Source organism: Sapajus apella, unplaced genomic scaffold (assembly GCF_009761245.1).
Source record: "Sapajus apella isolate SASKATOON/1434 unplaced genomic scaffold, GSC_monkey_1.0 scaffold31, whole genome shotgun sequence".
In the NCBI taxonomy this organism is placed as follows: Eukaryota; Metazoa; Chordata; class Mammalia; order Primates; family Cebidae; genus Sapajus; species Sapajus apella.
In genome coordinates, this window is record NW_022436971.1 from 23,513,748 (window position 1) to 23,529,224 (window position 15,477).

The 15,477-nt window shown below is 53.8% G+C and overlaps 1 protein-coding gene across 23 annotated transcripts in view; it reads left to right on the forward strand.

The window, feature by feature from the left end:
- The window catches only part of MYT1L (myelin transcription factor 1 like), a 525,406-nt gene that overhangs the window by 475,714 nt on the left and 34,215 nt on the right, over positions 1 to 15,477 (forward strand). For all 23 annotated transcript variants that reach the window (XM_032294258.1, XM_032294269.1, XM_032294279.1 and 20 more), the window contains 2 exons: positions 3,726 to 3,809; positions 5,169 to 5,390. In XM_032294258.1, the coding sequence (XP_032150149.1) occupies positions 3,726 to 3,809; positions 5,169 to 5,390 (306 nt within the window). The remainder of the gene's footprint in view (positions 1 to 3,725; positions 3,810 to 5,168; positions 5,391 to 15,477) is intronic.

Here is a 15,477-nt window from a genome sequence, read left to right on the forward strand (position 1 = left end):
CTATGGCTCCATGCTCTGCTCAGGGCTCACATCCAGATTTCATTTCTAAATACAGGAAGATGAATCCAAATCCTATCCTAAGAAATGAAATCTGGATGTGAGCCCTGAGCAGAGCATGGAGCCATAGCTCCGACGCCCAGGAAAGGAGGGACTGCTCCCTTCCCTCCAGGGCTCTGGAAGAGCCTGCAGATGAATCTCTGTGTTTCTAAACATTGGAAGGAGAACACAAGGGTGGGTGACTTTTTGTTAGGTTCAAATTTGGGCTCTACAGCAGGGATCCCAGTGCAGACGAAGGTGAAAGTCAGGCTCTAAGGTCACAGAGCTCCTTCCCTGTGCCAAGCATCGTACATAGCTCGTTATCACTTTCAGTTTTTACAGCCGATGACGCAGGCATTTCTGCCCCAAAATACAGACAAGGAAACCGAGGCCCAGACACTGGGGCCCATCTGCACAGCCCATATGGCATCGCCTCTTCCTTCTCTCTCTTGGCTGCCTCTGGGAGAAGTGGCCATTCAGGTCCTTCTCCAAATAGTCATTCCGTAGAGAATCTCCACTCTTGGGGCTGCAGCAAGTACTGGCTTTCCATTCTATATTGTAAGCTGAAAAGGGGAGCTTTAAATACTGAAGAAGTTCTAAGTCCATTGCTCCTAGAGTTCTAGTGCTTAGTCGGTGGGTAGGGAAATGTTCCCTTGTTTTCATCAAGCCTGAAAAGTAGCAAGAAGTAAGCAGCATAAAGGTTCCAGCCACGCATTAAGACGCTGCTGTGAGAACAGGGTGCCTCGGGGGGCCCTGGATTCATGTGGGTGCTCAGTGCTGAAAGGGAAGCTAGGCCCTGCTGTCCTGGGGATGGGAGGGAGGTCCTGGGCTACGGCAGGTGGAAGAGAGGACCCCATGGGGCACAGGTGCTGAGCTGCTCACCAAGTGAGTTGGGGTTCACAAAAACCATGCCCCTCCATGTGCAGGCTTCTCACAGGTGCCCTGGTCAGCACCCTAGAAGAGACCACAGGGCCTCCTTTCACTAACAGACATGGCTTTCAGATAAGTGCGCCTGAGCCCGAGAGCGGGCATTTGAGGAGTCTAGACCAGCCCCAGGGCCAAGGCCAAGGCTTCCTGGAGGGTATCGCATTGTCAGAGCCAAATCTTGTTGTTGTTGCAGATTTTTTCTGTTTGGTTTAGTTCTGCTCTCGTCCCAGGCCTCCATGGTGGCCCAGAGCTGTCCCTGGCTCGAAAGTCCATGGGGAGTGACTCAGGGACAGGGCTTCTCCCACATCAATTCTGTATCTTGGGAGATGGGATCCTGGAGAGGACACCGTAATTCTCCCTAGGAAGGACATCATAATTCTCCCTGGGTGGGACATTATAGTAATTCTCCCTAGGTCGGATACAGTTATTCTCCCTGGGTAGGATACCATAGTAACTCTCTCTGGGTAGGATACCGTAATTCTCCCTGGGTAGGGTCACTATAGTAATTCTCTCTGAGTAGGATACCATAATTCTTCCTGGGTAGGACACTACAGCAATTCTCCCTGGGTAGAATACTGTAATTCTCCCTGGATAGGATACCATAATTCTCCCTGGGTAGAATACCGTAATTCTCCCTGGGTATGGACACTATAGTAATTCTTCGTGGGTAGGACATGATAATTCTCCCTGAGTAGGACACCTTAATTCTCCCTGGGCAGGATACCATAATTCTCCCTGGGTAGGACACAGTAGTGTTTCTCTCTGGGTAGGATACCATAATTGTCCCCTTGGTTCCTCTTTCCTTCATTCGTGTATTGATTCACCTGCTCTGTGCAAGGCGTTGGGCTAGGAACTGGGGAACCGTGGATGAACACTCGCATGGTTTATACTCCCAGGAACCCCCTCTCGGAAGAGCCTGAAGAGGATAGAGCTGTGTGAGCCCTGCAGCGGCCACACTGTGAGGACAGCCAGGCCCAGGCCTCTTGCAGGATGCAGAGGCAGACAGAGGCCATGCAGCTGGGAGCGAGCCACAGACAAGGCAGGGACATCGGTCAGCCTAGAGGATGGCAGCAAGGCTTGCAGGGAGAGCCAGCAAGGACGGAGGGGCTGTGGCCAGAGAGGGGCCTGCGTGGCGGCGGGGCCAGGCCTCGAGGAGCCAAGGAGCCACACGAAGGAACTTGGGCCACCCACCGAGGAAGTGAAGAGCCCTGGGTGACGCTAAAGAGCTGGCCTGGAGGCGTTCCCAGCCAGGGCCGGCCTGTTTTAGCACTGCCTGGAAAAGAAGGTGGACGGACAGACAGACAAGGAGAGGCCTTGGGTGTGACATCATCCATGGAAACTTCGGGGAGCAAAACCCAGCACAAGGGCGAGGACACACTCAGTCTGCTGGCCTGGGGCTTTGGGTTGGTGATGTGGGCAATGAGTCTAATCATGGGATCTCCAAGCAGTTGTGCAGCAGTCAGTGGGGTGCAGGCCTGGCCCTGAGGTCACCCCACACTGGCCACAGAGCCCCAGTAATCTACAGGAGGTTGGGAGCCAGAGGCTGGGGCAGGGGCAGAGGAGGCTGGGGAGGAGCAGGGAAGGGTTGGGAAAGCACAGGTGGGCCCCTTGTCCCAGATTCCCTCCTGTAAGAGGGCAGAGGGAAGAAAGGCCCCCGCAGGGAGCAAGCTCAGGCGCCCTGGCCTGACCTCTTGTTTCCTCTTCTTTCCTCTTCCTGTGAAAGAGTTGGGGAAGGAGCAGAGAGACTCCCTGTGGGCACCAGGAGGTGGGGCAGCGGAGGGGCTGGGAGTGAAGGCGCTGTGGGGCCTGACAACCCCTTTCCTGCCCAGACCCAGACCCAAACCCTCGGACACCTGCCTATGCTCAGGCGCTGCCCCCACCTGAAGAGGGAGGAGGACCGCCAAGGCTTGAGAGGCCAGACGGAGCCTTCCTTTAGGGGAGTGTGCACTTCCTCCTGGGAATCCGCATGTTTCCAAGAAGCAGAACTGACCAGAAAAACTACCCCCGAGCTCAGGAAAGGCAGGAAGAACAGTGGCCTTCTACCTGGACCCACCCGTGGCCGGCACCAGGGCTGTAACTTCCACAGGACTCAGCGGCACTGCAGGAGATTGCCTAATTTCTGGTTCTTCATTTCTTTTCCAAAATTCCCATTTATTTTATATAGTCTTGTGTGTAGTGTGTATGTGTATGTACTTCTCTGTTCCAGCTCAAAAAATTCCTCTAGAAACATGCCCAAAGCCTCTGTGCCCAAAAGGTTGAAAATTAAATAAAATAAGCATGTCCAGCTCTCAGTCCACCTCCCGCAGTCTGGAATAAGTCACTGTCTCCCAGCCCCGACCTGCGATGGAAGTGCCTGGGAAGCTGCTGGAGAGACAGAGTCACCAAGGACGAGGCTGGAGGCTGTTTCCTTTGTCATGTTCACCCGCGGCGTGCATGCATCCATGTGCTCACGCTCGCCCTCAACAAAACCTCCCCAGCATCTTTCCTGGTGACTCTGACTGCTTCTGCCCCTCCCGGGGGCCAGGTTCTCTCTGGTTCACAGCATCCTAGCCCACCCCAGTCTCCTAAATGTCTTGAAAGGGGACTGATGGTGCCTCAAGCCTTGGAGAGAACTCAGAGAAAGAACGCTCCTCCGTGAATTTTCACTGGGTACCCGGAAGCACAGGTTTCTGGGGAGAATCGGGTCACAGCCTGGTCGGTTGTGAAGAAGGCAGCTGGAATCAACGGTGTGGGGTGCTTTCTGAAACGTGTTTCTTATTTAGCCTTTCAGGTTGCCCGAGAGCAAAGAAAAGCGGTATCAGGATAGCACAGAGCAAAGAAGATAAGGAAGATCAAGAGCCCATCAGGTAAGAGCACCAGTGGGGCTGAGGACCGAGGCAGGGTTGCCGTGTGGGGACGCGGCATTCAAGCACAGCAAGTGCACAACAATCAGAAAAAGAGACAGTGGGTCTTAGCGTGCACTCTTTGAGATTTCAACAAATGCAAGGTCAGATTACTGACACCCAAACCAAAGCACATTTGCTGGTTGGCTGAAAAGTTACAGGGGCTGTCCAGCAATAAGCTGATATCCATCCATCTGAGGTTCCATGGAACCCAAATCCCACCCCCCAAAGACAACTACCCTCTCCTCTTGGTGGGAAAAGCAGCTGAATTCTTGGGAATGGCAGATTGGTGAATGCTCCTGAAGGTAGTAAATACACCACCACAAGTGGATTTTCACTGGTGTTCTGGCCTGTAAAAAAGTTTAGTTTAACCTTGTCTTGCTCTAAGGCAGAGCGTGGGGCCACAGCGGACACTAGGCTTGAGGTCTGTGACAACTACCGGCTGCCCAAGGGGGTGTTTGTCCCCACCCCACGCCAGCCATGCCTGGGCCTCAAACCCCACACAGTAAGCAACCTTACTCCACATCTTCGGAAAAAAAATTTAATTAAAACAAAATAAAAATAAAGCATATTCAAATAAACTAAGATTTGTGAAAATAAATAGGTAATGCAAACTCTGGGGAAGGCAAACTTTCCTGTTAATAAAAACAACGCAAGCGACTGAGCGCTCGGGACACACGGGGCGCGCTTGGGCCAGCCCTGCCTCCTCCAGGCGCATCGCCGCCCTGCTGTGTGTCTTGGTCCCGCCGGGCGCGAGTTCCAGGAACACACCGTCACCGTGTCCCTGTGCCAGCCCGACTCCAGGAGCCTTCAGGAGACGCCTCTGCAGCTCAGGGTCTGCTCTAGCTGGAAGGGAATGTTAAGGCCTCCAGAAGACACGGCCAGACACAATAAACGTTTTCTAGCTCCTGGGAAAAGCACAAAATAGCCTCTTTAAAAATAATCCCACCACATCTTATTGACTTCGCATTTTTTCCACCCGAAAAGCCACGGTTCTGTCCCAAAGCGGTGTCTCCTAAGCCCACGCTTGTGAGGCTTCTGCGCGCTGGACCCCTCACTCCTCTCTCCTCACGTTCACTTTGCTCCAGAAAATTCCTTCCGTCCACAGCGGCTCAGGCCTTCTGCGCAGGTGAAATAGTTCAGCCTGCCACTAGGTGGTGGTGTCTTTTAGTGATTTTTCTTTCTTTTTTCTTTTCCTTTTGCCCAGCCAGGAGAGCATGGTTGTTCTTTCTTCCTTCATGCTGGGTTATTCCGACTTTGTTACAGCGTCCACCAGCCGACAGTGGCCAGACAGTCACGTGTGTCCCCTCTGCTGCCCTGCAGGTGTCCCGTCCCCGGGTGCGACGGCCAGGGCCACATCACCGGCAAGTACGCATCCCACCGCAGTGCCTCCGGGTGCCCATTGGCGGCCAAGAGGCAGAAGGACGGGTACCTGAATGGCTCCCAGTTCTCCTGGAAGTCGGTCAAGACGGAAGGCATGTCCTGCCCCACGCCAGGGTGCGATGGCTCGGGCCACGTCAGCGGCAGCTTCCTCACACACCGCAGGTGAGGTCGCGTCCGCGCCCCCGACTGGGGTGGTGCTGGCACAGCTGCTTACGACAGCAGCAGGTGTCAGCTTCTCCCATCACTGAGTGTAGACAGAAAAGCCTGGAAACTATCAGACCAACCCAAGGCAATGCGAAGGTTTGCGGAGAGCGTTTACACACTTTAAACTTCCATTAAGGAGCACAGACTCCTTCAACCCCACCTGTCGATTTCACAATAGCTTTCCACTTTTTATATTAGAATCCACAGTAAGACATAGATTTTCATTTCAGACACACACATGGATTATCATTAGTTATTTATCTCACCCGAAATCCTCATGCAGGCCTCTCTGGGGGAAAGAGGATGGCATTTGGCACGGTGGCCTCCTGGTAAATGCCTGCGCCAATGGTGCATGAGAAAATTTCCAAAAGATCCAGTGAACCTCATTCAATTTTATTTGCTTCATTTAAAAAGAAGTGAATGCAATTACAGTGTCTCAGAAGAGGCTGGTTCTGTGCAGTTGGGCCCTCCACAGGGAGAGGGGACCCGGGTTGGGACAGGTCTCCAAGGCTGATGGCACCCATTCCACTGGGCGTCCCTCGGCGTCCTTGAAGAGGCGGAGGGGCAGGTTCACGCATCACACGTACCATGCGAAGGCCAAGCCCTTCAGGGAGGTTCACGATGGCCTCCTTTCTGCTGCCCTATATGCCACTTTCTATGAAAACCACACGTGCGCCTCAAATCGTCTCAATCACAGAATGAACAAACATGAGGTGACTCTGACCACTGAAAAATGTTAAGGAAGATTTTTTTTTTAATTATTAAAGAAATTCCTGTTCAGGTACAAAATTCAAACAATATAAACAATATAAATGGGTTTAAAGAGAAAAATTGGCTGGGCACAGTGGCTCACACCTATAATCCCAGCATTTTGGGGGGCCAAGGCAGCCGGATCACCTGAGGTCAGGAGTTGGAGACCAGCCTGGCCAACATGGTGAAGCCCTCTCTCGACTAAAAATACAAAAGTTAGCCGGGCGTGCGCCTGCAATCCCAGCTATTCAGGAAGCTGAGGCAGGAGAATTGCCTGAACCTAGGAGGCAGAGGTTGCAGTGAGTAGAGACCCTGCCATTGTACTGCAGCCTGGGGGACAGAGCGAGACTCCCTCTCATTGAAAAAAAGAGAAAAAAATTGAGTGTCCTTTCCCCAACCTCATCTCTCAACTCCCTTCTCAAAAGCAGGCAGTCCTGTCTTCTCTGGAGCTGAATAGCACCCCTATTTACATACAGGCCTCAGTGTCTCCCCGAACCCTGTGTAAGGACAGGGCATGGGCTGCTCACCAGGACCACCCAGGGCTCAACAGGTGGGGCATTCCCCATTAGGTACGCAGAGCCCCACAGTGTCACGGAGCCGCCTCCCCCTCCGCTGCGAGCCTGCTTCTGTGCGTGCACCCCGTATCCTGTCCAGGTTGGATTGTTAGGAAGAACTCCACATGGGCTTCCTCCCGCACACAACTCCACGTCCTTATGCAACCAGACCTTCAGGGTCTGCTCCTGGAAACAAGAATGCTAACTTTAAAACGTTGACAGATCCTGCCAAAATGCCCTCCAAAAAAGTAACTACTTTCCCAAATCTTTTGCCACTAATAAAATATTTAAAAACATTAAAAACCCTGCCCATCTAGCCTATGAGGAAGGGCTTTATGTTTTGCTAATCTGACACAAACAAAAGCAATTCCATCCTCTCGAGTGAGTGTTTCTGCTCTCCGGTGGACGGCGCTGGTGCCCGGCTGCCTCTGCAGAGCCTGCTGCGTTAGCGTTCCTCCTTTCCCGCTGACACTTTGCCCAGTTGACTTAAGCAGCAAACACCAGGTGCCAGATGGGTGCCATTCCCACCCACTACCCAGCCTCTGGGTGAATTGCATGTTAGGGTCAGGAGGACAGCCGCCACCAAGATCTCTGTCCCGACGCCTGTTCCGTGGGGGAGGGCTGAGAGCTCAGGAGCCACTGAGGTGGGAAGCAGGACCCAGCCCCACATCGCCCCTTCCCAAATGCCCAGCACACGTTTCTGCTGCTAGGACCTCACCCACACACCTCTGTTCACTCTCTTACCAGCCTCACCTCAATTTCTGCCCTTCCCTGTTTCTTTTCTCCAAAGGGGAACCTCTTCCCCAGGGTCCACGGCAGAGAGTGGAGAGCGTGTTCAAATGCATGCGCTGGCCTCAACAATCTGATGAAATATTGGGGTAGAGGCTAATGGAATACTGGGGGCAGGCTGATGGAATTTTGGGGCGGGTTGATGGAATCTTGGGGTACCAGCTGATGGAATCTTGGGGCACTACCTGGGGTGCAGGCTGATGGAACTTGGGGCACAGACTGATAGAATCTTGGGGCACAGGCTAATGAAATACTGGGGTGGTGGCTGATGGAATCTTGGGGCACAGGCTAATGAAATACTGGGGTGCTGGCTGATGGAATCTTGGGGACAGGTTGATGGAATTCTGGGGCACAGGCCGATGGAATCTCGGGGCACAGATAGATGGAATCTTGGGGTGCAGGCTGATGGAATCTCGGGGCAAAGAATGATGGAATCTCGGGGCGCAGGTTGATGGAATCTCGGGGCGCAGGCTGATGGAATCGGGGCACCGGCTGATGGAATCTCGGGGCGCAGGCCGACGGAATCCTGGGGCGCAGGCAGACGGAATCCTGGGGCACAGGCAGACGGAATCCTGGGCGCAGGCCGACGGAATCCTGGGGCGCAGGCCGACGGAATCCTGGGGCGCAGGCCGACGGAATCCTGGGGCGCAGGCTGATGGAATCCTGGGGTACAGGTAGATGGAATCTCGGGGCACAGGCTGATGGAATCTTGGGGCACAGGCCACATTAGTGAGTAAAATCGCAGCTTACAGGCTCACGTTAGTCGGATCATTTGCAATGCCAGAAGCTCCTTTCTCTGGAAAGCTGCACGCCTCTACTTCACTCCCACCTGGTTGCCACCCACCCTTGCCCCAGAGCTCAGCAGGCTCCTCTTTCAGGATCCCAGGTCCCTGAAGGGCCCACAGAAGTCCAGGTATGATGGAAATGACTCCAGCCGCCTGTGCCCCACCCAGCCTGCAGGGCCACAGCTTGATGGGAAAGGCCCCCGGCTCCAGCTCCGGGCATCAGTATTCACGTTCGGGATATGGGGGTGGAGACATCAGTGTGCCAGGGGCAGCTCCAGCTAGAGCCTTGCCATGGGCTGGCAGAGCTACCAGAAATGTTGACACTCCTCCATGTTACGGAAAGGCGCCGTCAGAACTCTGAACTGCTGACTTTGGTGACCCCCGAGCAGAAAAGGGGACCTCCCTGTATGTCACAAGGGCATGCTTTCCCGGTGACCAGCACCCCTGTTTGTGCAGCAAAGGAAAACTCAGGGCAGTGGCAGAGGGGAAAAGGGGTTGTCCAGGCCTGAGCACGGTGGACCTGGGTTTTGTTCTGTTCTGTTTTTGCAGTTGAGGTAAAATATTAACATATGGCATGGAATTGACCATCTCCCCCATCTTGAGGTGTATGGTTCAGTAGTGTTAGGTATACAGATGGACCCCGACTTATAATCTTCAGATTTTACGATGGTGCAAGAGCAAAACACATTTGGTAGAAACGGCGCTTCGAGTGTGCATGCAACCGGTCTTTCTCGCTTTCATGCAATACTCAATAAATGACATGAGCTGTTCAACAGTTTAGTGTCACTGGGCTGTGTGTAAGTTACCTCTGCCCAGCTGTAGGCTGATGTAAGTGTTCTGAGTGCATTTAAGGTGGGCTAAGCTAAGCTATGATGTTGAGTCAGTACAAGTATTAAATGCATTTTTCACAAAATATTTTCAATATACAGTATTTTCAACTTAAGATGGCTTTATGGGGATGCTGACCATGACCCAGGGTAAGCTGAGGAGCACCTATATTCACATTGTTGTGAAACTGATCTCCAGCTCTTTCATCTCCATCGAGACACTGTCTCCATTCAGCACTGACTCCCCCATCCTCCCTGCCTAGCCCCTGGCACCCACACTATGCTTCCTGCCTCTGTGAATCTGACTCTTCTAGGGACCCCCTATAAGTAGAATCACACGGGGTTTGCTGTTTGTGTCCATCTTATTTCATGGAGCCCCATGTCCTCAAGGTTGTAGCATCTGTCCAAACTGCCTTCCCTTTTAAAACTGAATAATATTCCAACATGTGTTGACCATGCTTTTTATCTGTTGAACAAGTCTTCATCAATTTTATTAGATGGAAAAAATACTATTTTCTGAAAGTGTAATAATAGTACTGGCAAGAACACAGCTGAGCATTTGGAAATAAACTCATTAGAAAGTCTCAGACACTTCTCTTTCCTTGGAAGCCCTGGGCTTGCTCAGATTGCCGGGACTTCCTGGTGGTTTTGCCAAACCTTCCAGGGCCCGGGTTGGCAGAAGCCTCCCACAAAGCCCCCGCAGGCACGTCGAGATTGGAGTTGGGGGTCCCTGTGCATCCCACCCACTGTGAAAACAAAGCAGCAGTAAGAAGCAGCAGAAAAACAGATTGAAACAAAAGTTGCCTGTTTTATTTCTTTTTTCCCCCAAACTGTGACAATGTAGTCAGAGGATAAAGAACTGCTTTCAAGCAGATGCCAAAATATAAACCGTAGAGGAAGCAGGAGCCAATGTCCACAGCTTGGGGCCCGGCTCACACGCCCAGCCCACTCCCAGTCCCAGGTCCTGGACCTGACAGGAGCCCCAGGGCACCCACCCCATTTCCTGTGAAATCACTCCCACTTCACTTCACAGTGAGTCCTGGCGCAGTCCCTGTTCGTTATGCATTTAAGGTTAGGCAAGAGGGCTCCTTTCCCAGATCCTAGTCCCTGAGCTAACTCATATCTGAAAAAAGCAGAGCTGATATAAGAGAAATAGAAAATGGTTTATCTTTAGGGCTTGCCAGGTCGTTCTAGAAAAGCCACGTCTAAGATTAAAAGTCAAGGCCCCATCCCGGCTCCTGGGCGCGCATACACGGTGCCGTGACCTTTGGGGCGGATGCCATGTTGTGATTGTAAAAGCAGCCATGATGAGACCCTCAGGCCAGGCATAAAGGCAAATCCCTCCCCAAAGTGAGGGAGAAAACTGGAGGCACATGGAGAAGCCCAGGACGGAGGAGTCACACAGGTAATTCTACAACGACAGAAGTCAGGGTAGGAAATGTAAGGCAGCAGCAGAGCAGACAGCTCAGGACAGGAGGGTGACCTCAGTCCCAGTGAACTCAGACTGAGGACAGTACCAGGCCATGAGCAGGGACCGTCTGGCCTATGCAGCCCCCCGGCAAGTGTTCTGGACACATGCTAAGGCCAAGCCACACAGCAGACACAGCAGAGCCTAGGGTGGTGACAGTGATAAGACCCAGCGCTCACCCCCCAGCCCAGAGCCGCATGGTGAAGGAGCAGGCTCACATAAGAACCTCGGACGTGGGGCACGGGAGCCAGGCCAACCGCAGGACAGATGTCACCGCGCATGCCATGGGGGACGCTGGCTTTAGACCCAGAGGAATCCGAGAAGGCTTCCTAGGAACTTGAGACCCTTTGGGTCCCTGCCTGAGGAGGGCTCCACCTGCAGCTCACCCTCCCCTGAGCCCCTGATGGACGTGTCATTCATTCACCTCATTCAGCCGACACTGACGGACAGGCCTCCACCAGCATCCATGATCTCCGCCCTGGTCTGGCTTACAGAGTTGAGTACCATGGTCTGCTGTTCAGAGGAGAGGCGAGGCCGTCTTGGAGAGAAAGCCGTGGCTCGGGTGAAAGGGACTAGAGACCGTCCAACATCTTGCCAGCCAGCAAGCAGCAGCACAGAGGGGAAATGTCCAGTCCAGACCAGGAGAAGACGGCAGGCCCTTCAGGAACCAAGATTGCAGATGAATTTTGAAGAGAGACGCAGCTCAGCACAGGGAGGAAGGCTACAGCGAGAGCACTAAGTGAGGCTTGGAGTTTGGGCTTCAAATGTGCCACCTCGGTGGCCATGGAGGAGAGCGCAAGGGGACGGACAGGCGGACACGTAGAGCTGTTCCCAGGACCCAAGTGAGGGGTGCTGAGGACTGGACCTCCGGCACCAAAGGAAGAGCAGGTTGGAGGACTGTTTAGGAAGCGGAATCAGCAGGGCCTGGTGGGTGAACGCCGGTAGGAGAGGTGGCCCAGCCTCAGCAGCTGCACGGGTGGTGATGCTGGAAGTTGGGACGCAGGGATAGAGCTAAGCCTTGACTACCTTGGGGATCTTAGCCAGTTCAGCTGGGACAACAAAATGCTCTAGGCCGGCTGGCTTGAACAGCCCACCTCTGTCACCTCCCCTGTCCCTGGGCAGGAAGTCTGAGATCAGGTTCCAGCTGATTTGGTTTCTGGGGAGGCCTCTCTTCCTGGTGGGCAGACAGGTACCTTCTTGCTGTGTCCTCACAGGTGGAGAGAGAGCAGGATTGCTGGCATCTCCTCTCATGAGGACTCCGATCCCATCAGATCAGGACCCCACCCTTACAAGCCCATTTACCTGAATTATTCCTTAGAAGCCCCAGCTCCAAACACACCCAGGGTTTAGGGCTTCAGCACGGGGACCTCGGGGGACGCAAACATTTGCACCGTAACAGTGGAGAAAGTGGTGATTTCGTTTTAAATATGTGAGCTTGAGATTCAGTGGGACTTTGAAAGGGGAATACCCACCAGGCAGCTGAGAACCTGTCTTGGGAAGTGTCTCGGGGAGAGCCGTGTAGGAATCAGGAATCGGCAACACTCAGGTCACACATGGCCCTGCAGGTTCCCCCGACGCCAGACCAGAGGTCCAGGGGGAGGAGCATCAGCAAAGACACCCCTGGGCAACTCACACATTTTGTGGCAGGTGGAGGCGGAGAGGCCGTGATGAAGACGGAGCTGCAGGGTGGTGTTAGGGGAGCCAGGTGTCACCACGTGCAGAAGCCTCCAGAGAAAAGAACACGCAACACTGGGAAAGTGGTGAGAGGCCGGCGTGGTAGACAGTTCAAAACGGTGCTGGGCTCGTTGGGGGCCCTGGCCTTGGGCATGCAGCTGAGGCATTTTGCAGAGAGTTTAGGGTAAAGGTCAGTCACCAGGACCAGACTGAGATCGAAGGAGAGTCAGGTGGAAAGTTTTAGGGGTCACAGAGGATGCAACAAATTGTTCCAGAAACGCAGGTCAGACGAGAGGGGCCAGCACCTTAGCAGTGGCTGAAAGGCATGGGGTGAGCAGGGCTCACAGGCAGAGGCAATGGGGGTCTGGCCTTTGTCTGAAGAGGAGAAACCAGGAGGAAGAACTGGGTTAGAGACACAGAAGGCGGCAGGAGGACCAGGTGGAGACAGGTCTTGCTGGAGGTCAGGAGCTACCGACAAGCTGGACAGATGTGACCATAACTGCGTCGGAGACGGGCATCTTCAGAGCGGAGCTCCACCTGGGCAGGGATTTCTTGGGAGCTGTTCACCCAGGTGCTGGGCACCTGCACGGGCTGCAGTGCATGGTACTGTCTGGGATGCCTTCAGGAGAGGGGATTGATTCCAAGGGAATCACAGCCATGCCCAGGACACAGGGAACTGGATTCCGCCTGTCGGCCACGTGTCGGGAGGGCACACTTTTCCCCAACACTCAGCTGTCTGGGTGAGGGGAGGGCAGCAGTCTGGGTGAGGGGAGGGCAGCAGTGTGGGAGCCTTACTCCAGCCCCGGCAACACGTGGGTGCGTGTGGGGAGGTGCAGAAGGAGCAGCCAGGTCCCCAGCCGCTGAGGGGCAATGGAATGTGGAAGATCCCATGAAGGAGGCCAGAGTCGGAGGCAGGGAGGACAGAGTGAGGATGCTCCTGAGGGAAGGACTCCTGCCGCACGTCCACAGCTCCCTGACGGCCAGTGAGGACGCGGCTAAGGAAGAAACTCTTACCACACGTCCACAGCTCCCCAAGGCCGGGCGAGGAAGAGGCTGCTGAGGGAGAGACTCCTGCCACGCTCCCCAGCTCCCTCGGCCTGGCCCTGCTCCTGCCTCCGGGAGCGCCTCCTCTTAGCCATCCTGGGCTGCCTGCTCCCCACGGTGTTTTGCACCTGTGAGCCCATTGGGGCGCCGAGAACACTCTTTCCTCCGTCTCCGCATCTGCCATGTGATGCCCCCTCATCTTCCAAATAATGTCAGTGGAGGCTGTTCAGGCTTATTATGGGCCAGACAGAGCTCTGAGCACCTCCACATACCAAGCTTCTTAATCCTCACAACAGCCTGAAGAAACGGGCTCTGTAATGATCCCTGTTTAAACATCAGGACATTGAGGCAAAGAGAAGAGGACGTTCTGCCTGGGGTTCTGTAAGTGGCCAAGCCAGGGCTCTGGTCCAGGCTGCCCGAACCCTGGGAGCGACCCTTCGGCACTGTCTCATCTCTCCCTGATGCTGATCCCATGATCATCTTGGTGAAACTGCGCAGCCTCCTCTCTGCAGGCACCGTCCCTTCCCTCCCTGCCCGATACTGAGTAGCTATGATGTCCGTCACTCCGTGGCAATGTCCGGGTGTGGGGACCTTTGGTTTCCATCCTGCACGTCTGTGGCCCCTCATGTGGCACTGCACACAGCAGCTCCTAGGAAAAGTTTCCACGCATCAGCAACTCAATGAATTTTATAAGAGGAGATTTAAGTCTGTGTTTAAACAGGAAGCAGCTGTGTTCGCTGGGTGCAGACGAGAGGAACATAGGACCTGCCAGGACACAGGTGCAATTCATAGTGTCTGGGAAGGTCGGCTGGTGGGAGGTTCTACTTGAGCAAAAGGAATCACGAGGTAAAGGTGGGGAAGGGAACCAGGGAGGGCTCTGCCCAGGCCTGAGCACCCCAGGAGGTAAAGGTGGGGGAGGGAACCAGGGAAGGCTCTGCCCAGGCCTGAGCACCCCAGGAAGTAAAGGTGGGGGAGGGAACCAGGGAAGGCTCTGCCCAGGCCTGAGCACCCCAGGAAGTAAAGGTGGGGGAGGGAACCAGGGAAGGTTCTGCCCAGGCCTGAGCACCCCTGGAGGTGAGGGGCCCAATGGCTGTCTTCCTGGGAGACCCTCATCAAGCACTGGACATCCGTAGATGTAGGGGGGAGAGGGTGGAAGAGGGAGGACAGGGGAGCAGGGGACCTCACCAAGCGCTGGGTGCCTATAGATGTGGGGCTGGGGTGGAGAGGGAGGGCGGGGCAGCGGGGCCTCTGCTGAGCCTCTGTCTTGCGTGCTGTGCTCCGAGCATCCTTCTTTGTCACCACTTCAGTTTTCATTCCACTGCAGTTACTCAGGAAGATTCTCCAAACTTAAAGTTCTAGCTCTAAAAAGCAAATATTTTTAGAAGTAACTCATATCTTAAGAGTTTTGACCAACATCCATTTTTTAAACTCCCCTCCTAGATGCTTTTAAACCTTTTCTGCCTGGAACATGTGAATTCTTCTATTTACTTTCCGGTTCCTCTATAGTCCACTAGAAATGAGAACATAACCTTTTATAGAATGTTTGTCTTGCTTGATATATCTCAAGGGAATTGTTGCAAAAATAAGTTACCCTATTGAGTACTTACTATGTGAGCTATTTTTTAAATCAATCGTCTCGTGTAATGGAAGCTTAGCTAGGACAGCTGACAGCCACGACAAACACAGCCAAAGCTTTTCCAGCAGATGAAGTTTACTTGCTGCACACAGCACAGCGCTGGACAGGACGGCAGGGAGATGGGCGCGGGCACCCTGAGGACTTTCCAAGCACTGTGTGGATTCCATGTCAAGAGAGGAAAAACGTGGACTTTCCAAGCACTGTGTGGATTCCATGTCAAGAGAGGAAAAACGTGGAGGATCCCAAGAGGGAGGTGTGTAGATTCTGGATCTGGAGGAGCACCCCTCACCTCTTTCTCATTCCATCCATAAAAAATGACCCACAGTGTCACCTAGCACTGGGAAGCTGGGAATTCCATAAGTAAACCCACCCCACAGCATCACTGATCACTGGGAAGCTGGGAATTCCATCAGTAAACCCACCCCACAGTGTCACTGATCACTGGGAAGCTGGGAATTCCATAAGTAAACTCACCCCACAGCGTCACTGATCACTGGGAAGCTGGGAATTCCATAAGT